This window comes from Aethalodelphis obliquidens, unplaced genomic scaffold (genome assembly GCF_003676395.1).
Source record: "Aethalodelphis obliquidens isolate GAN/ISIS:26980383/991018 unplaced genomic scaffold, ASM367639v1 scaffold40, whole genome shotgun sequence".
NCBI lineage: Eukaryota > Metazoa > Chordata > Mammalia > Artiodactyla > Delphinidae > Aethalodelphis > Aethalodelphis obliquidens.
The window spans coordinates 1,998,019-2,020,225 of NW_020837984.1; the positions used below are offsets into that span (position 1 = coordinate 1,998,019).

Consider the following 22,207-nt stretch of genomic DNA (forward strand, 5'->3'; position numbering starts at 1 on the left):
TTAAAAAATTAATTAATTTGGTTGTGCTGGGTTTTAGTTGCCAGCAGGTAGGCTCCTTAGTTGTGGCTTGCTAGCTCCTTAGTTGTGGCATGTGGGCTCCTTAGTTGTGGCACGCGAACTCTTAGTTGCAGCATGCATGTGGGATCTAGTTCCCTAACCAGGGATCGAACCCAGGCCCCCTGCACTGGGAGTGCAGAGTCTTAACCACTGTGCCACCAGGGAAGTCCCTTAGCCCTTGTTTTTGTAATTTCTCTCCCCACAATGATTCTTTTGTTCTGTCATTCACCATTCCCCTTAAGATACTTATTGCTCTTTGAGCTGTCAATCTTTTTCAGAGAGGAGTTCTATTTTCTTATTATAAGGGGTTAAGAAATGACAAAGAAACAGGCTTTTTATTGAAATTGTTCTTTCAAAGGTCAGCAATGACCTCCCAGAATTAAAAAGTAAAACACAACGTATGGTTCTGTTGAATACAACACAGTAGCTGGGAGCAATAAACTAAATGTATACTCAGCAACATGGCTAGATCTTAAAAGTACAGTACTGAGTTGTGCAGTAAAAAATTAACCTTGCTAGACCAGCAGAGTGGCCAAACCTAACATTGCTTTCAAAGGCGGAAATGTTTGCGTAAAAATCAATGACAAATGGGGAGGAGAAATGGTAACAGAGGGCAAAGGAATAAATAAATAGGTAATGTAATGAAGGAAATCTAATATTAACACTGGTGCCTTACAAAAAGCTCAGAGTAAGAGACGATATTCTCTTAGCTCAATTGTAACAGATGCCTGGAAGGGTGAAGCCATATGTTTCCCAAGTCTACCACTGCTCCTGGGACTCAACAAGGTCGAATGGAAGTTTGTAAGTCTACTTGATAGAGCTGACACCACCCTGGGAGACACTGTCATACAATATGATGAACTGGACCAATTATTAATGACTGAGTGGGATTCTTATAATGTGCCAGTATCTACTGACTCTTACTTTTTTCAGGTTACATCTACTACCATACCGCAATATGGTATAACATTGCCACTGTTGATCCAACTACCTCATGTACATAAGCCTTATGATGATATTATCATCAAATGTATTAGGAAACTGAATTAAAGCCTCCTTAGCATGTAATGTTGATAGAAAATGGCATGAGGAATAAGTGGACTTACTAACTGTTAACCATCAGCTAATTTCTATACTAAAGAGTTCTCTACGAGTTTACCGTAAGGTACAAACTGTGGTAGATCAAGGAGGGTAATGAGCAATCAAAATAGTGCAAAAATATAAAAAGTAAATCATGGCTTTATAGGATAGAATAGTTGTTGCTTTAAATCTACTCCTAGCCCAGACTGACTCCTCCAAATGTTAGGCATATTCATACTGATACTATTGCTCTGTCATATAAATGCTACACTAAGTGTAGATGCTTAGACAAATATGACCATTTTGCTGTAAGTCTTGGCCAAGGGCCAAAGGGTGGCCTTTGCAGTAAAGAACTAATCTTGCCCAAAGAAAGGTTTGGACCTTGCCTAACTCCTGAGAGTCAACCTCTAAGCACTCTGAATATCCTATCTGTTGGGAGTTTTTTTGTTTACCTTGGGCTATGCTGGACAGTCCACATACATGTGTGGATAACTGTATGGTTTATGGAGGAGATCTTGGGCCACGCAGTATCAGCTCAACCTCTGGGAGTGCTGGAAGCTAGAGTTAGCCACATGGGTATTCAGCCTGCTTATATGACTAACACCCCAATGAAAATGCTGGGCACAAAGGTTTGGGTAAGCTTCCCTGGTCAGTAATACTCTGTACATGTTGCCACCCATCGTTGCTGTGAGAAGTTAAGTGCTGTCTGCATGACTATTCTGAAAAGAGAAAATTGGATACTGATGCCTGGAACTCTCCTAGACTCTGCCCGATGTGCCTTTTCCCAATGGTAATTTTAACCTGAATCACATCATTGTAATAAACTGCACCATGAGTATAATAGCTTTGTGGAGTTCTCTAAGTCTTTCTAGTGAATTAGTGAACCTGTGAGTGGTCTTGGGGACCTCCCGAACTACATGAGTGAAAAGAGTAAAAAACAAATTTCAGCGAAAAGTTCTAAGACAAAAGTACAAAGTCATTAAGAATATATATATATATATATCCAAGAATATATATTAAACGGCATGTGCTGAGGTGTGGGGAGGGGAAAAGTGGGGCAAAGTATAACTGAATATGCTGATCACTGGAAAATATTAACCACAATATAAATTTATGTTCTAGCAGGCATGTAATTCAACACCCTAGTTCTAAATAAGATGTTTGTCTTCTGTTTTATTCACTCATTCTTCAAATATATACCGAGTACATACACAACGTGTGCCAGTTGCCATGCTGGTATTGGAGGGAGAAAACAAAATAAAATATCACGTTTCAGTAATTTATCATAAAAAAAGATTAGTCTTTATATACTGCTATTAATATTCTGAACAGCCTTATAAATATTATGGAAAAGTAATCTTTCATTTTGAAATTATTGCCTTCATTATTTACATGGAATATTTTTCCCCCCATTTCATAGATGAATGAATTCATGGTTTAAGTTTATTGAATTAAGAACTGAACAGCAAGTATTTATGAACTGCATATGTATGTCTGCAATAGAGGTCCCTTTTTTTTAGATCTTACACCTCACTTTACAGAAGACTTTGCAAACATAAAATTCAATCTCAATCCTTGGAGAGCACATGAGATAACAAAGGGTAAAAATGAAGACCTTCTTGCCATCACCATCCACAGGTTTAAAAACAGGCAAAACAAAAAGGTGAAATATTAACAAAACAATTAGGATTATATTCTTATGTATATTGTACAAATTAAAGAAATAGCATATTTACTAATGTTTTCAACTGTTCATCAACTAGAATTCTAGTACGTATGTATACTAATAATGCTCCAGCAATACATGATGCATACATAATCAGATAGGAGGTAGGAAAGAAACAAACCATCTACTCTCAGATAAGAAAAGTTTAGTGATCTAGAGCCATGTGTCAAATAAACTTTCTATGGAATGGTAAGATTCTTACTACACTTTCGTAGGCCACTTTATTACGCTGTTTGGCACTGTTATTGGGAGGACCAAGGAAAAAGAATGCTTGTGGTCAGATCCATAAAGCTAACTCAAGAACCGTCAGTGAGGGCTTCCCTGGTGGCACAGTGGTTGGGAGTCTGCTTGCCAATGCAGGGGACACGGGTTTGAGCCCTGGTCCGGGAAGATCCCACATGCCGTGGAGCAACTAAGCCCACGTGCCACAACTACTGGGCCTGCGCTCTAGAGCCCACGAGCCACAACTATGGAAGCCCACGTGCCTACAGCCTGTGCTCTGCCAACAAGAGAAGACACCACAATGAGAAGCCCGCTCACCGCAACTAAAGAAAGCCCACGCGCAGCAACAAAGACCCAACGTAGCCAAAAATGAATAAATAAATAATAAAAAAAAAAAGAACCTTCAGTGATAAGAATCCTTAGAGGTAAAGCTGATATAAGTGAAATGACGACAGTCAAAAAACACTATAGGGACTTCCCTGGTGGCACAGTGGTTAAGAATCTGTCTGCCAATGCAGGGGACATGGGTTAGATCCCTGGTCCAGGAAGATCCCACATGCCGCGGAGCAGTTAAGCCCATGTGCCACAACTACTCAGCCTGCGCTCTAGAGCCTGCGCTCCACAGCAACAGAAGCCACTGCAATGAGAAGCCCGTGCACTGCAACGAAGAGTAGCCCCCGCTCACCGCAACTAGAGAAAGTCGGTGCTCAACAACAAAGACCCAACGCAGCCAAAAATAAATAAATTTATATTAAAAAACCTGTAATAGAAGATTAGCCTAGGCAACCACTGAAACACAGTGATCTCCATTTACAGAAAATAGTAATTAAAAATGAATTTTATGATTTACCAACTGTCATGGCCCAGATTTGCCCAAGGAGACATAACTACTAAATGTAATGTGGTACCCTGAACGGGATTCTGGAACACTGACATTTAAGCTGAGGAAATCTGAATAAATGTAGAATTTAGTTAATAATAATGTATAAATAATAATCATACATAATAATGTATGAATATTAGTTCATTAATTGTGACCAATATGTATACTAATGTAAGATGCTAATAGGGAAAACTATTTAATAGGGGAAACTGTGAGGGGAGGAGATATCAGGCAGAGGAGTATATAGAAACTATTTTCTGCTCATGTTTTCCATAAATCTGACACTTCTAAAATAAAAACTTCATTAAAAAAATTCCAAGGCACAACTGAAACATATACTTCACTTAAAAAAAAAATTCTAGTTACCCTGAGAGTTACCACCTATCCTATATCCTGCTACACTGTAAATTCCTTCTGAGTTGAAGTCATGAGCACTTTGGATTATTAGTGTCTGGCACACAGTTATCCATAAACATTATGCAAACAGGTGACCAAATATTAAAGAAAAGTCTAAAAGCCTTAGAACATAACTATTTAACCTTTTTTCTGTTAGAAGATCTTGACATTTTGTAGGGTATTAATTATGAATATATGCTATCAAAATCTAAAGTGGTAAAACAAAATTACAACTTGAAAAAAAATTTCAAAAATTTTGATGTATAACATAGGAGACATTTGTAGGTTAGGTTATCAAATTCTCACATGAAAATATTATCTCTCCCCATTCTAATACACATCTGTTAGATATAATGAAAAAAATAAATCATGAATGCATGCAAACTTAAGTTAAACATTACTAAAATAACCTTACCTGACAAATTTTTTCCCAGATCTCATCACAGCCAGCTTTTTCCTGAAAACTTAGTGCCAGATCATAGTTCTCAGCTTCTGACCAAACAATTAATGTATCCTGTTTAAAAATAAAGATTTCTGTATCAGCACACCAGAAAAGAAACAACTACAAAGTATAAATAAAAATCAAGAGGACAGGAAACAGTGCAGCAATGCCCTCAGGTAAGTGCAATTAATGTACACTCAAATGACATCATATAACTGTATTTTGTTATCCTTTGAAATTTTAGTAATATCTGGCAATGAAGTCATAGCTTTGGTACTGAAAATGACAGTGAGCAATTTTCTGAAACAAAAAATATTAAAACATGTTAGCAAGCTCTAGCTCATGTTACCAAGATAATGTTTAATGGAAAGTCTAGCATTCTTGGCCAAAATATCATGTAGACATTCTAATCATCTACTTCCTATTGTTTCCAGAAAGTCAGCTGTTCCACTCACTAACCACCTACCCGTTTATTTTTCCCTTCAAGCTGGTTACCAGTAGGCTAACTAAATAGCTGATAATTATCCTAAGGTTTGACCCTTTCTATTTTTGCCTTTTTAAAATCTGGAAAAGCCTTCAGGATATTAAGGAATGTGAAACAATGCTGACAGAAAATACTTGCTCTACCTGTATTACCAACAGCACCTAGTTCAGCAGCTTAGATAGTAAAAAATTAAAAACCTCAGTTTCAGATAAGTGTTTTTCTGGATGTCCTTAATTATATCTCTCCCAAAAGGTTATGCCTTTAGGGAAAAGTTGTCAACTCCCTTATTAAAAACTAAGGTTTGGTTTTAAATTAAAACACTCAAGTTTAAACACGAAAATCACTATGCAACACCTAAATGAAATGGACTTTTAAAGGATACATAATAATGAAAGTTTAATATGGCCAAAACTTTGATTTAAAAAAAAAAAGCACATTTAAGTTTATTCCCTAATTATCAAAAATATAATCTATGAAAGCACCTTATATTTATTAATTGTTCAGCTGACAGTACTTATAAATATTATGCTGATATTAAAAAATATATAAAATTAAAAGTTAGCCCCAGGGACTTCCCTGGTGGTGCAGTGGTTAAGAATCCGCCTGCCAATGTAGGGGACACGGGTTCAATCCCTGGTCCGGGAAGATCCCACATGCCGCGGAGCAACTAAGCCCGTGTGCCACAACTACTGAGCCCATGCGCCACAACTACTGAAGCCCGAGCGCCTAGAGCCCATACTGAAACAAGAGAAGCCACCGCAATGAGAAGCCCTCGCACTGCAATGAAGAGTAGCCCCCGCTCGCCGCAACTAGGGAAAGCCCGCACACAGCAATGAAGACCCAACGCAGCCAAAAAAAAAGAAAAAAGTTAGCCCCAGATTAATAAAGACAAAGTTTTAAAAATGAAAACATTTCAATACTTTGGTAGCTCATCCCTTAATTAATCTAGGCCTCAGATGAATACTTATCTGTTGTGTGATCAGGTAAGAACAACACTGAAAATCTGTGTTCTAGCTTCTGGCTGACCATGCTTCTTGGAAGGGATATTTGCCATCAGCTATTCTAAAATTTTATCAGGTTGTTTAAAAACCTTTAGTGGCTTCCACCATGTAGAGAAGAGGTTGTGAAATCTTTTTAAAAAACCAGTAGAATGCTTTTTATAAACAAAATTTTAGTAAGAATCTCCATTAAAAAAAAAAAGATAAAAACAAGGCTATTCTAGTTAAAGCACTAGGGCACCCACACAAGCTCCATGTTCTTTCCTCAGTTCCTCAGTTGTTTTTTCAGAGCACTCCTCAAAACAGCTACATGAACAGTGCTCTCCAAACTTTTAAAAACCGTGTGCCTCAAATTACTTACATATTATATACAGAAGTATAATATTACTATAGCCATATTTTATAAAACATACAGTAAAATAGAAATTAAAAGGCTTATACAAAGATTAAATAAGCAATATTTAAAAATGTTTAAACTGCAATGGCTCCATAGCATTATTATTTAGAATTTTAAGACCCAATATTGTTAGGGCACAGTATATCCATAAGTGATAGGAGATACAAATCCGTATTTAGTGACATCCTTTTAATAATTCTGAATTTTGGGGGAGGGGAAACTTTTTGTAATATCTATTTTATCATTATTTCGGCTTTGTCACTTGCCCGACAGATTACACTAGGAGTGTAAATGTCAGTTGGACCATTATCTTGTTCACTTGCACTTACAGTACTGTTTTCAACCCATTTTAAGGCACATGCTCCTTTTGTTAGGGTTACAGGTTAGTTTAAATTGGAAAATATCTGTAAACAGTTATCTGCACATACAGGCTATAACTCACAATAGGCGGAGAACACTTTTCATGGAAACGTTACTCTTCTCTCAGAATACTATTCTTATTTTTGACTCTTGACCGCATGACTTTATTATATATTCGCAAAATTCAACTTCTCCTTTTGATACAATAAACAGGTTTCTTCTCCAATGATTCATACTGTGCATTCATTCTATTTTGGAGATCACTATTACAACAGAATGAATGAAATTCAAAACCATTTATCCAGGCATACAAGGCCCTTTGCATTTTGGTTCCAATCTACCTTCTGAGAGAAAAGTCGAGGTAAGCAACGAAGTCTGAATTAAGATAACTGAGTCCCCTTCTTCCTATCATTTTCTTTTGTTCTTTCCTTCCCATTCTTAACAGTAAACTCTTACTCATAAGCCAGTCAAAATCCCAGAAGCTAAATAGAATTTATATTCAGAATCCTTTTTCAATGCAAAGAGGACTGACCTTGGCAGATGGTTAAAAACATACATTCCCATGCTTCTCCCCTGGGTACAGGTCTGGAGTAAAGCCCAAGAATCCTTATTTTTTTTTTTTTTGCAGTACGCGGGCCTCTCCCGTTGCGGAGCACAGGCTCTGGACACGCAGGCTCAGAGGCCATGGCTCACGGGCCCAGCCGCTCTGCGGCATGTGGGATCTTCCCGGACCGGGGCACGAACCCGTGTCCCCTGCATCAGCAGGCAGACTCTCAACCACTGTGCCACCAGGGAAGCCCCAAGAATCCTTATTTTTAACAAGGGTCTCGGGTAATTCTTTGGGTAAGTCAAAATTGAGAACATGACCGAACTGTATCTCTAGTTGGTAAACAGAGGATAGGGAAGTGCCATCAAGAGTAGGCACCTTCCATCTCTATGCACCTATCCCAAATGGGTGACAAAATGCATCTTTCCTTTTCCTCCTCCTCCACATCTTACTGTCTCAGAAAAAAGTACCCATAAGAACAACTCCTTAGAACTGCTTATTCCAAGGGTCAAAGTTCCTAGGTGAGAGAATATAGAGATGGCACAAGAATACTGAAACCAGAATGAAGTGTCAAGTGGCACAGTTTCCTATATATCCAAAAAGCCTAGATTGAGTCAAGCCCAATTTTTCATAGTAAAGTCTGTTTCAACCACTGTACTCTGTGACATATTTTTTCTAATCTGTGCGTGGCACACATGTCTTTGAGACGTTATTAATGCCTCTGTTTAAACCAAGGAAAGCTTAGAGTTTTCTTCTACTAACTAAAACACTTAATCACCACTATGTCCCTATGGAAGTCAGATTTAAAAATGAGCTTGCAGGGAGAATTATAATTGGTCTCGTCCTTAAAAAAAAACAAACAAAAAGGTGATTATGTCCAAGTCCAGGATGGGAGTAAGACATGAGCTAGAGAAGCTTGACAATTTAGCCTTTACTGTATCAGGTTTTCACAGTGTAGTTTTATTATGCGAAATGGTTATTTTCAATCTTATATATTAAAAACGTACTCTGGAGCCAATTACTGTTTAAATCAGAGGTTCTTAATCCAGAGTCTACAGACACCTTAAAATTTTATCTAAAACCTGCTGCATAATATCTATTTTGGGGAAAGAGTCTCCAGTTTTTATATATTCACAAAGGAATCTGTGACACATTTTTAAAGGGCCTAACAAACCAATGGATTATCTGTTTCAGTTTTCCTCCTTGATACTGATCTACTTCATTAACATGAATAGTATCTAGTCATGAAATATCTGAGATCCTACTGCTTGCCAGACTAACCCTATCTTTGCCCCCAATGACTTTGACAAAATTAATAAAAAGCTCAAGTTTTTCAAAGGAATAATATTTTTTTAAAAAAAGGAAGATGGAAATATTAGATTCAATTTACAAGTTCAAAATCAATTTAAAGTCTGAAAATAAGTGAGATTAACCAGACAACGCAGCATGTAACTCTCTAGTAGTTCCTAATAGTAGCTGACTTAAACTCCTTCTGAGATAGATTTTTAAATAATAGTGTGGCATAACATATAATCCAAGACAGACATGATGACACTACTTACAAACAATGGTAGTATCTTATCTTCTCAAAATCTGTGATATATTTGGGTACAATGGGCATAACCATGAACTAGGATGAGGACCTGGGAGCACCACCCACAGTTTTACTGTCCACTATTTTGGTGACTTTCAGCAAAGTATTTAACTTCTTTGATTTTCTTTCCTTATTGGAAAAGAGGAAAATGCTGTCTACATAAAGATTATTGTAAGATTACTATGAATACAGTTATCTTATTGCACTCGTGTGTCAGGTACTATGGTAAAGCCCTTTTCATACATTAATTTACAACTATTATGTGAGTTAGGTAGCATCTCCATTTAAAAAATGAGATTCAGAGAAAATTTGCTCAAAATCATATAGCTAGAAATAACAGAATTAAAAAACTTAAGAGTATCCATCCAACTCTAAACCCATGTTCCTGTTACTATGCCCCATAAGAAATGTAAACAAATTCTAAAAGATGGCGAAGGTCTTAACAACTTGCTTCCCAAGCGCCTCCCCTGTAGCACTGTAAGAAACAGAAAGGATCCTAACGAAGAAAGCCCCCTCTCCATCTGATTCCCAAAGATTCCTCCATTCCAGACCACCACCCAGAACACATCTCTACCAATCACTCTGCTCCATCTTTCCAACCTAATCATTCACGTCCTCTACTTGTGCACCTGATCTATAGTTCAAGGTCAGAGTGGACCCTACTCATTACAAATTCATGCTGTCATTTGAATGCAGCATTCACAATTGTATAACCCTCTTTCCCTCTCACATACTCATCAGTCCATTCCTCACAGTGGCTCTCAGGCTAAACCCCAACATCCTTAATTTTATTGGATTATTTTGCCAATTAAGAGGTACAATAAGATCAGATCATTTGCATTTCCACCTTCATCTCAGTGGACATTCTTTTAACCAAAACCTAGAATACTCTCAGTCTTTCTCTTGGCAGGATATGAAACAGCATTTCTGCCTGATTGGCCCTTCTTTCCTTACCACAATTATATTCTCCTTTGGTTTGAAGACAACACATTTTCCAGATGCTCTATTCTTTCCAACTGCTTATTCTTTCTTTACTGGATCTTCCTTCTTCCTGATTACCAAACACCTAAACCTGCAGCATGCCCTGTCAATTCTATCTTCCATATATATCTCAAATCTACCCACCTCCCCTCTTTGTATCTACTGCCATCACCCTAACTTGATTCAACATTATCTCTAGCTTGGACCGTGCTACATTCTCTCAACCAGTCTCCTAGTTATTGCCTCTCTTCAGTTCTACAGATTGATATTACTATTTTGGATAATGTCACTTTGCTGAAAACTCTTCAAAAGCTTTCAACTGCACTTTAAAAAACCAAACTACCGTTAGTGACCAAACCATAAGCAGAACTCAACCAAGTATTATTCGATGAATGAATAAATGTGGACAATTCACAAGACTCAGTCTTAAGCTCTGTTCTTTTCTCAATTTGTATCTACTCTCTCAAAGGAGATCCTCTTTTGCAGCTAAAAATAGTGTTTAATGATTCTCAAATCAGAATCTCCTGCATCAAACTCTCACTCTATCTCTAGTCCCAGGTGTTCAATTTTAAGACCTTTCTATTTATTTTACTCCAAAGCCTAAATGAAAAAAAGGCACAAAACAATATATTGTTTGCTACCACTTATGCCAATAAAAAAGAGAATTTTATATATATATATATATATATATATATATAATTGCATGCATATTTGTTTACATATGCATAAAACCGCTAGCAAGATATACAAGAAACTGGTAACACTGGTGGCCTCTAGCAAGGGAAACTGTATGGACAGGGTCCAGGGTGCGAGAGACTTCATAAGCACCTTCTGATTTTTAACAATGTGAATGTATTACCTATTCAAAATAAAGAACCTTTTGTTTTTTAAATAAACAAGTCTCTAACCCAACGATAAATGTAACCCTGCTTTCTCCTCAACTTCCCAGTTTCTGGAGAGAACCATCATTTTTGTGGCCCCAAGGCTCAAAAACACTACTAGTGACCTTTGATTCCTTGTTTTTCATATTTAATCATTCACCAAATCTTCCAGCACTTTCCTGAAAAGGTACTGGAGTTCTTTTCCTTCTTTCCAATTCCATTTTCTACACTGGAACAGACTTTCATTTTCTTGATCTGAATTATTGCAAAGGTCTTGCTACCTAAAGTTCTTCTGTTTCGCTCCCTACCTCCAATTCATTATTCATGACATTGCCACACCGGCTTCCTAAACACAGTATCACTTTCATGTTAGGCTCCTACTCAAGAACCTATAATGGCTCCCTTTTGTTTAGCAAACCAAGCTCTCAAATAAGAAACCTCTTAGGCGTAATAATAGAAACCAAATAGGCTTAATAATGCCTTTTGTGTCAGGTGTACTATTTCTTGCCCTATCATAGTTCCTTCAGAAGGCACCACCAAGAAGAGTGAAGTTTTTCTCAATGACTGGCTCAAATCACTCTCTCCTTTCTCTAATTTTCTACTGCCCAAGTCTGTGGAATAAAGTTACTTTTCACAGTATTTTGTGTTGGTGCATACCTACTATATAATCTCAATTAAGAAACTTAACCTTTCTGTGCCTTAAGTTGCCTTATCTGTGAAATGCTTTCATGGACTCTTGATGAGGACTGAGTTAAAGCACTTTATCAGCTATCTTATTACTATTCTGTAACTGTTTCACTTGTTATGTATTATCTCCCAATAAAACCCAGGATGAGGACTTCCTTATACATCTCTCCCAAACCCAATTAACACAAAATTGTGCTTAATATAAAAGGTACACACCCTATGAGTCTGCTTTTGATTTAGTCAAGTGGGATTTATTCTATTGATAAAGTAGAATTTTGACACATGTATCAGGCACTTTATTCTGTGTTACACTGTATAATCATTCTCTTTTCTTTCTAACAGTGTTTCTTTAAATACTTCACAAGTTTATTGGCTCCTTTAGGTTAAGTATATCTTCTTCCCATCAACTACCAATACTTCGATATTACCCACAGTAAGCAAAGGAAGTGATGTGAATCAATGATTTCCTATTGATATTGAGTCATTTGACATTAACTCAACTCATTCTAACTTATTTTGAACCCACAATTCAGTACTTAGCTCATTTTACAACTGTCTCTGTATTTATTCAATGAATTTTTAAAAATTAATTTTTATTGCCATAGTTGCTTTACAATGTTGTGTTAGTTTCTACTGCACAGCAAAGTGAATCAGCTATACGTATACATACATCTCCTCTTTTTTGGATTTCCTTCCCATTTACGTTGCCACAGAGGACCGAGTAGAGTTCCCTGTGCTATAGAGTAGGTTCTCATTATATTCAATGTATTTTAATGTAGCAAAATTTCCTATAAACTATGAATGTCTCATTAACTCACTCAGGGCTTTTTTTTAAAATTAAAAACCCACTAATGATCAATATATTTCATATAAATTTTAGAAATAAGTAATTTTCTAGACTAATTTATTGAATACTTAAATGATGACACTTAAAAAAAGGTAATTCTAATGAACATAGAAAAATATGAGGTGTTTGGAAATCCCAATTTGTGTAATCTGGTAAAAAGGCAAACTGAAAAAGATTTTGGTGAAACAAACACATCTATTACAAAGAAAATAAGTCTAACATAACTCCTATATAGCTCTTTGATTTCTATTAGAAAAGTGCAGTCTATTTAAACAATAAAGAAAAGAAAACAACTGACTCCATTTACACACGTTTTTCATTCTTATACACAAAGCTTTTCCAGAGTATTCTCATTGCCAAAGAGTTCTCTTAAGCTTTAATGTTATTCAGTAAAAGTACCTCAATTAAGGAAAAAGATATTTTTAAAAAGCCCTAATAGTATATTATTTAAAAGGAATTAATTACAAAAAACATTTCCCCAATGGCATAAAAATTTTTTTAAATATTTTTCTCCCGCAATACTTAAATTTTCTAGCAGAGTAACATGACACACAAAGTTATGTCCCAAAGTTCCTAAAAATATTCACAGAACCACTGTGTAATTCTGGACTAACGATGGGGGTTTATACACAAACCTCTGCTATAATGTGATCTTTCTAGTTAAAAGAACAGCTAAAGGATCTTGTATACAATTTGAGAAGAATCCATAACATAACTAATTTTTAAGGAGTCACACTTAAGAAGACAGTTCCTGAGAATTATATTCATGCAGGTAGAAAAAAATGGTTACAAAATATTGGTACTCCTTTCCCCCAAAGCAAGCAAACAAAAAAACAAACCAAAAGTGGCTATGTGGTAAAAGTCAGTACAAAGACAGAGAGTAACCATCTGCCTGGCTGACTTAGAAATTAAATTTAGTTAAATTTACCTTAAAACATCTAAGGTATAGGAAACAACTTCAGGTGTTCAATACAGAACAAATGTTTGATTCTCCATCAAAAAAGACATAATATTTTCTTAGCAAAGGAAAAAACTATTAACTGAATATGGAAAATTTTAAAAATATTTCAAAGTACTAAGAATGCACTGTATACACAAAACTGTTTAAAAGTAAGACTTTTACTAATAATGCACTGTGCAGTAGATGTAATTTCATTCCTCCAAGTGCGAAGTATTTGCTTCTGAGCATCGAAATTTTCATTGACCTTGAAGAAAGTAGGCACTGATGATGCAAGTATAATTAATTTATCTTTTCCTTCAAATTATTTATCTTTTCCTTTTAAAACTTCTGCCATATTCACTTTACACACTCCACACAAAAAAAACTGGAAAATAATTTATCTTTTCCTCCAAAAATCTCTGCCATGTTCACTTTACACACAGAACACACACACAAAAAAACCCTAGAAATAATCCAAATGTCTAACAATAGGTGTATATCATACATCATACAGTGTTTTAAAAAATGCCCAACTAAATCTACATTAACATGAACAAATCTTCGAAGTAACTTTGAGTGAAAAATGAAAGTTGCAGAGTACATGTAAGAATAGGAGATCAATTGTGTAAAGTTTAAAAACGCACAAAAGACTACGTATTATTTATGGATACATACATATGCAGAAAAGGTATAAAGCATGTACAGAAATAATACACATTAACTTCAGAATAGTGGTTACCTACAGGGAGGGTGGAGAATGGATAGAATGAGATGGGTACAAAGGGAGTTTTAATTCTATCCACAACGTTCAACACTACAAAAAGATTTGAAACAAATATGGTATAGTGTTAACATTGTTAAATTTGGTGGTGTTACACAGACACTCATTATATTATTCACTGTACTTCTCAATTTTGGAATCTTTCATAATAAAAATGAAAACATTCACAGGATAAAGGAAAAGTTGAATCACTGCAGCCATTTCCAGACTAGATAATTAGCACACTAAAACACAACACAGGTTTTCTTTTCCCAAATAAGACAATAAGTATCAACAGAAAACATTGCATAATAGTCAGTGTACACTTTCATGAAATATCCATTGGTTATTATATTAAAAATATACAACAATTAAAGAACAGGATTAAGTGCTTCTACTTCAAAAGCTTTATCTTTGCATGAGTCAAAGGATCCACTTTCACACCACAAACAGGCTTTCCTTGCTTTAAAGAGTACCCCTTTGAATTTTCTTTTATGCCATTTCCTTTATATGTGACTGAGAATAAAAGGCTTAGTGTACAGGGTATAGAAGATACCTGGCTAACTGCAGTTAAATAAGACTAATGAATACGTCGTATTCCAATATAAACTAACAGTGGCTCAATTCAAAGATAATAAATTACTTCCAGAACAAAAGCTTTCACTTTTCAGTTTGAAACTTTTAACCTGCAAGGGAAATACAGATAGCCTGTAATTCTGTTTACCATCCATGTTTTTTTTTTTTTTTTGTCAGAAAAGCTTTCCCATCTTTGTCAGATTAATACTTCCTTGATCACAGATGAAGTCTTTCAAATTAAAGATAAACAACTACTTGCCTGTTGTTTCTGATATGCAGTGTTTGGATTTATCTTTGATTCCAAGAGTAGTGATCCTGCAAGTTAAAAAAATAATATTTATAAGTTTCAATTTATAAAACACTGAATAAAACATCAGAATACACATTAAAAAAACAACTTTTTTCTTCCCCCAGCAGGACATCTGAAGTAATCAAATGTATTCCAATTTACATTCTTCTCTCAAGATCTGGGCTTCATATTTAATGTAGAACATATCATCCTATCCCCATATACCCTTAAAGGAAAAATTTCATCTAAGAACAACATTCAGACCAAGAATATGCGGAGACTAGATTACTTATTATAGTTTTATTGAAATGAAAAATTTAAGGTCTAAATGACCACCTGAAGCCAAATTTTTTTTAACAAGGTTATTTTATTGCATTTCCAGTTTAACAAATAAAACAAATTACAAAGGACGACAACAGGGATTTAAATACTTAGTACACAAATACAGAATTACATTTATCCTTTTCTCCTTAAGAACAAAAAGCAGGACACCTCATGTAAAGATAAATGTCCATGATTACTTTAAAGAAAAAGTGCAAGAGTAAAAGATATGTCAAAAATAAACCGAAGACTGCTATTTTTCTTTAATCTGCACAAATCAGTTGCTCAAATCCAGCGATCAGATACAGTGAGGAAGGTGTTTTACTTAAGGCTGTACATTTTATAATTTTAAAATATTTCACTTAAGACTCGTACAATAAATCAACGAATACAAGTTTACAATCTGCTCTGGTGTCCTAACTTGTTTTGGTTGTAAAGTATCCACTTGTTCACAGCACCTTCTACAAAGATAGCCTGGAGGGATCCCAGACTGAAGGTGTATGTGCTTGTGCGTGCGTGTATTGTGGCAACAGTCTGCAATAACCCCAGGAAATAACCCCTGCATTTTGGTTTTCCCCAGCACCTGTCGACTGTGGCAACTGGGGCTAGTTAGCAAAATCAGTTAAAAAAAAAAAAAAGTTAAGTTTCACTAAACCTTTTGTACCAGGCATATAATGGGATAAGAAAATAAAGGGGGACGGGAAGGGTCAGTTCCCTAGAACAAGATCACTACTACCTTGTTTCTCATGACTTCCTCTCTTCTCTCTCACACTCTTCCCCCCACCTCTTTAAGAGGCGAGACTGGAGAGGAAGGGGTCAAAGGTTTAATAAGGAGAGGAGGCGGGGGAACAGAGAATCGGCGTCCGACTGAGGATAAATCCCAACAAAGTAGTTTGTCTTCACCGTACTGAAGTGCAGACAGAAAACCAATGCGCTGTCCCAAGCGGTGGCAGTAACAGTACTCGGCCCAGGGCCTAAACCCCAAGGCTGTGCCCAAAACGGAGGCATGGTCCCCTACCCTACGGTTCCAATAACCTTACCGTCGGACTCTGCCCGAACCAGCAGCGACATTCCCTTGAGCTCCTCCACATAGGTGGAGGAGACGTGCCCGGTGCCTCGGTCGTCCCATTGCCGGTCTTCGTTCAGGGTATAAACCTTCACTCGCCGCCGCGTATCCGACATGGTGGCTGCTGTCCCCACAGCTCCAGCCGCCGCCTCCTTGCTCACCTCGTCCGCGCCCCTCACTCTAGAGAGACGGTAGCGGCGGTGGCTGCAGCGGCGGCGGCGGCTCCGGAGAGGCCCGAGTTCACCATGGCTCCCAAGGTTCAGCCGCGGGAAGGGGCAACAAGAACCACTGAGACCTTTCCGCCCGGAGTCCCGGTTACCTCTCACTTCACCCCCGCACACAGCCACCCTCCCCACCCTTTGACCCCCAGAGCTCGCTCGCTCTCTCGCCGCCGCCGCCGCCGCGGTAACTACTACAGATCCGCCATCTTGTAACCCGATTCTCTCTGCCTTTCTCTTCCTCCTCCAGCAAGCTCGCACGGGCTGTCCTAGCAGGGGCTACGGCGGCCGACGAGCCCAACAAGAGGCACCTCCGTTTCTGCATGCACGGTGTTCTCGCGAGGCGGGGTACTGGACTGAGGTGGGTGTGTCTAAGTGCGACTTCCTCCTATCTCGGCCCCGCCTACTCCCGTGGGATCTCGGTTGAGTGGGCGGTCCCTGCGAGCTCCTTGTCTCCACTGGTTCCGCGAGAGTCCTCTCTGGGCAGGCGGCGGGCGCGGAGTCATGGATTCGGCTTCGTGCGGATTGCTGGCTTCACCCGGCGTGTGACGAGCCGTGGGATCCAGCTCTGTGGAAAACACAAAGCAAACCTGGGAGGTACGCATCCTTGGACGGGACTCACCCTGAGCAAAAGGGAAGGAAATGTGCTCGCACTGCTTAATGGAAGCTCACCCTTTCAGCCTGTGAGAGAAAAACAGTTTAAACCTCATTCTGTGAGGAGGTTAGCCCTTTAATGCGACCCGAAACCCCCTGAAACTCGCTATGGAGTCTGTTACAGTTAAGCATCTCCTCAGGAAGTGTCCTGTGCATCTCCAGGAGATTGTAATATTGTACACAAGTGTATCGTTAGGCTTTTGGTGGCTGGCCATTGAAAAGCATACTTTCCGCTTCATGAAAATACAGTGCCCTTCCCGTGTTTGTAACGTCGGAAAATAAGTCTTCAGATAAGTTTAGGGAAGTGGCAGGGAGCTACTTTCCTAACATATCGAAGAGCACTGTTTCGATATTTTTGAGTTTCTCTTGCTGACATTTCTCGCGTTCTCTCTCGGGAGGTCTTATGCACTGAATAAGCGAGGGAGGAATTCTCTTGGCGTTCACGTTGTCAAACATCACATTAAGTGTCAGACATTGAGCGGTGGATACAAACCATGCACTGGGCCCCTGTTCGTTTTCGGTAGAATCCTTTTGTTCGTTTTTAAAGACAGTTTCAGCTTGTTGTGCCGCCAGCTTTTTACAACCCATTAGTCTGAAAGGTGAAAGTCAGGCGAGATGCACACGTTTTACCCTGCAGCGCATCTTGGGAGTTGTAGTCATTCCTTATCAATGGTGTTTTCAGAACGTGCTTATGTTTTGACCAGATCTTGTGGATACACCCTTCCGCGGTACACTAAAACGTGAGACGTCTTACACAGAACAGGCGCCTGATAAAAATTAAATTCTCGGTTCAACATCTGGATACATAGGATTTTTTAAAATCTAAGTATACTTGGATTAAATAGTTACAATATACGTGGCAGTAGAGCCCGTTAATTGCTGTGATTGATGTGGACGAAATGCATTTTGAGCCCAGAGAAAATAACATTTCCGTCTCGGGTCAGAGAAAGCTTCACACAGATAACTTTTGAGGCACACTCAGATAACTTTTGGGCCTGATGTTAGAGGATCCCTGAGTGGGAGTTTGGCTTGAAAGGTGTTCAAGGCTGTGGGGACCAGGTGAACAAAGTCATAATGTGTTACTGGCCTAAAAAAACGTATAAATAAGTTATGTATTAAGTTAAAGGAATGAGAACTGTACAGAAGTCACTTTGACACCATACGTGTTGAAAGTTTACTGTTCTACAAATAAGATCTAACTCTGGAAAAAATTGAAACAACAGGAGTCATTTCCTGTATTTATTCAATCATTCAGCAAATATTTGTTGAGCATATATTATGTGCTAGACATTGTTCTATACAGTGAATAAATAGAAAAAGTCCCTCTTTCATGGAGCTTACATTCTAGTGCAGGAAGACAGTAAACAAAGCTATGCCAGGTACTGATAAATGTTGTGACCAAAAAAAAGAGTAGCAGAAGGTTAGAGAGTGAGTATGGGAAGGGTAATGGTGTCTATTGAGGGTAGGCAGTCTGCCATGCATTTCCCTAGGGGAAGGGAGAGCCAGAAAGCAGTAACTACAAGTACAAAGGCCTTGAGGCTGTAAGCATGCTGAGTGAGTGAGAGGGATAGCAAGGAAACCAGTATGATTGGAGTGGAGTGAGAAAGGGGGGAAATGGTGGGAAGTAAGGTTGGGAGTGGGGGAGAGGCTGTCTTGAAGGGCCTTGGGTTTTGCTTTGAATGAGTTGCAAATCCATTGGAGAGTTTTGAACTAAGGAGTGGAATGATCTGAACAGTGTTTCAAAGCATCCCTTCCACCTTCCCCTTAGTATCCCTTTTGCTGTACTCCCCAATATCTGAAATAAGGGAACAGAGTTAAACCCTCAGCACTCATCTCTGCCCCTTGCTGGATCCTCAGGCACAGGTTATTGGTTTTTTCTTGCCCTAGGTCACAGGGATTCTCTCTTCTGCAACAGGCCGACCTCTAACATTTGTAAGGTCCAGGACAAGCACACAAAAGGAAGACCATATACCATATGTCTAAAGATTTAAAAATTTTAAATCAAGCTATTAAATAAAATATATTTTCTTTTCCTACCTTTGGTATACCCTAAGCAATATATTTTCATATGGCCTGGAAACCAGATTCCAAATTCAAATCTAGAATTCTTGAACTCCTCAGAGTTCCAGAGTCTCCCTTTGGCTCCTGAAGTCCTTAGCCTGCCTTCTCTTCTCACACCTCAGCTCTGCCTGCAGTTAGACAGCCCTCATGTGCGCACAGAGGGTACCCCAGCCTTTTGTCCAAGCTCTGTCTATGTCTACTCTCCCTGAATGTAGTCACCCTTTGGCCACTCCTCAGTGGCCAATTAAGGACAGAATTTGGGAAGAGGACTGTGCAGACCCTGGGAGCAGGCTTGGCCTTTGGGGCAGGGAATTCCAGGGTGCCCAGAGCATGGTCTAGAAAGGGAAGAGTGGGTTCCAAGTGGACACATCCCTTGGTTTCATGGACTTCTCATCCCATGGAGAGAAACATAGACAGAGGGCCAGAGCAGGATTCTCCAAGACACACTGAGGGCAGTAATGCACTGCAACAATGTGTATTCCCCAGCAAAGGTTTTCTTCAGGCAAGTTCCACTCCAAGGGTTGAGATAGATTTCTATATCTGTATATGTAAATTTATACCTACCACCTTTTTTTTTAAACACAAATAATGGAATACCGTACATACTATTGTACTAATATACCCTAGTTTATTTAAACCATTTTTTCTGTCTCTATATATGTCATTTCCAATAGTGCATAATTTCAAACAATAAATGATTGTACAGAAGTTGTTTCATGTGTGCCAATATATGCATAGGTTAAATTCCTAGAGCAGGGTTTTACAGTTTTGGCACCACTGACATTTTGGGCTGGATAATTCTTTGTTGTGAGAGGCTGTCCTGTGCGTTACAGGATGATTAGCTGCATTCCTGGCTTCGACCCACCAGATGCCAGTAGTATTGCACCCCATCCTCCTGTTGTGATAATCAAAATTATCTCCCATCATTGCCAAATGTCGCTTGAGGGCACATTACACTTTTTAATTCTTGAGGATTAAAAAATATAGTAATCTCTACAGAGTAAACTGGGTTCTCAGTCTTACTGACTCATGTCCTTGAAATGTGAGGCTTTCTGTTTCTACCCTTCCTAATTCTGTGCGATGTTTTTGTGAAAAACTTTTATGAAAGTTTCTTTGCTATATTCATTCACTTTTTTCCTTGAGGTGATTAATCTTTAAGACCTTCTCCATTTAAATAAGTCATCAAAACTGATAACCTACATCCTCTTCAGCTACATTCCTATTTCTCTTCCCCTTTTCAGCCAAACTGTTCAAGGGTTAAAGTTGTTTATACTCCCTACATTTCCTCACCTCACCACTGGACTCCTTAATTGAACCTATCTATTGTGGTTTCCATCACCCAGCCCTCACCAAAAAGCTCTTGATAAACTCACTAAAGACATCTTTGTTGATAATGCCAATGGACATTTTTCAACCCATTTTACTTAATCTAAGTTAAAATTGACACTTACTTGTCTGAACTTCCTTCTTTCCAGTCATCTCATGATGACTCCTGCTTTATCATTATCCTTCAGATGTCACCACAATTATCACTTACGTAGAAGAGACTTCCTTGACTAGGTCAAATCCCCGTGGAACCAAAAAACCCAATTCACATCGATTTAAATGATAAGACAATTTATTGGCTCATGTGAATAGAAAGTCTGAAGATAAGATGAACCTCAGGATTGATTTAACTGAGTGACTCAAGAGTATCAGTGAGAACTTGATTTTCTTCTGCCTCTCAGTTCTACTTTCTGCTCTGCCAAATCCATCCTAAGGCTGATTCCTTTTGTATCTTAAGATGGTAGCCAAGAGCTCCCAAGGCTACACAGTTCTTCACATCAAAAGAGTTTCTTCACGTATCTCCAGTTGCATTGTGATTATACTAACTTAGGTCACATGCCCACTCCTGAACCTAGAGTTTTGTGGTCTAGGGAATGTCATGTACTGGACTGGCTGAGGCAAATCAGGGCCCATGCTTGTAGCTGCGGGTGGGGTTAGTCCTACCCAAATCCCATGTATGTTACACTATGTGATATGGGTAAAGTAGATGCTAGGAAGACAACCAGAGTATTCATTTTATCTTCCTATTACACACTTATAGCACCATGCACCCCTCCATTGTAGCATCTGTCATACTTGTAGCTTTATATTTATTTGTACGAGTTTTTATTAATAACTGTCTCCACATGTAGATGAAAAATTTTCATGAGTCCAGGGAGTATGTTTTTCTCACCATTGCATCTCTGGTACCTAGCATCTCATTCTTCTGAGGTGGTAGGTGGCAGTGTTACAAGGGCGTGTATGGGTATGAGTGTGTGTATGTGTGTGTGTGTGTGTAGGGATGGTAGTCCTTTGGTTATGTGGGTTTGGGAAGTGGAGTTAGGCATATAGCCCCTCTCTGTATAGACTTTTACCTTGCCCTCAAATTCTCACCCCTGATCCTTTGATTTTTTTTGTGTGTGTGTGGAGATAATTTGTTCTCTTTTCTTATCTGATCACCTCTGGGGTCATATAGATTGTGACTTCCTCTGTTCTGCTAAATTTACCACTGCTCTTCTATTTGCTTGTTATGCAACCAACATTTATTAAAATCTCTTGTCTGCTATTGTCTCTTTTGTTTGCCCTTTGGGCTCTACTTTTTAAAAAAATTATTTAACTGTGTTGTTAATTTTCCATGTTTAACCAAGGTATTGTCATGTTTTTATGGCTTTTTAATGTTTAGTTCTCTAATCCACTTGAAATTTTTTGTATATAT

At 38.2% G+C, this 22,207-nt stretch overlaps 1 protein-coding gene and 1 long non-coding RNA gene across 5 annotated transcripts in view; one reads left to right on the forward strand and one right to left on the reverse strand.

Moving 5' to 3' along the window:
- PPP4R3B (protein phosphatase 4 regulatory subunit 3B) overlaps positions 1 to 17,015 on the reverse strand; it is a 63,494-nt gene extending 46,479 nt beyond the window's left edge. For 2 of the 4 annotated variants that reach the window (XM_027131703.1, XM_027131701.1), the window contains exons 1-3: positions 16,509 to 17,015; positions 15,118 to 15,173; positions 4,780 to 4,878 (exon numbers count right to left, since the gene is read on the reverse strand). In XM_027131703.1, the coding sequence (XP_026987504.1) occupies positions 4,780 to 4,878; positions 15,118 to 15,173; positions 16,509 to 16,650 (297 nt within the window). In that variant the 5' untranslated portion in view covers positions 16,651 to 17,015. The remainder of the gene's footprint in view (positions 1 to 4,779; positions 4,879 to 15,117; positions 15,174 to 16,508) is intronic. The other 2 variants (XM_027131704.1, XM_027131702.1) reach the window with 1 other exon arrangement.
- Positions 17,016 to 17,188: 173 nt separating this feature from the next.
- LOC113633532 (uncharacterized) overlaps positions 17,189 to 22,207 on the forward strand; it is a 193,435-nt gene continuing 188,416 nt past the window's right edge. Inside the window, exon 1 of the long non-coding RNA XR_003438224.1 lies at positions 17,189 to 17,349. This is a non-coding gene — a long non-coding RNA (uncharacterized LOC113633532). The remainder of the gene's footprint in view (positions 17,350 to 22,207) is intronic.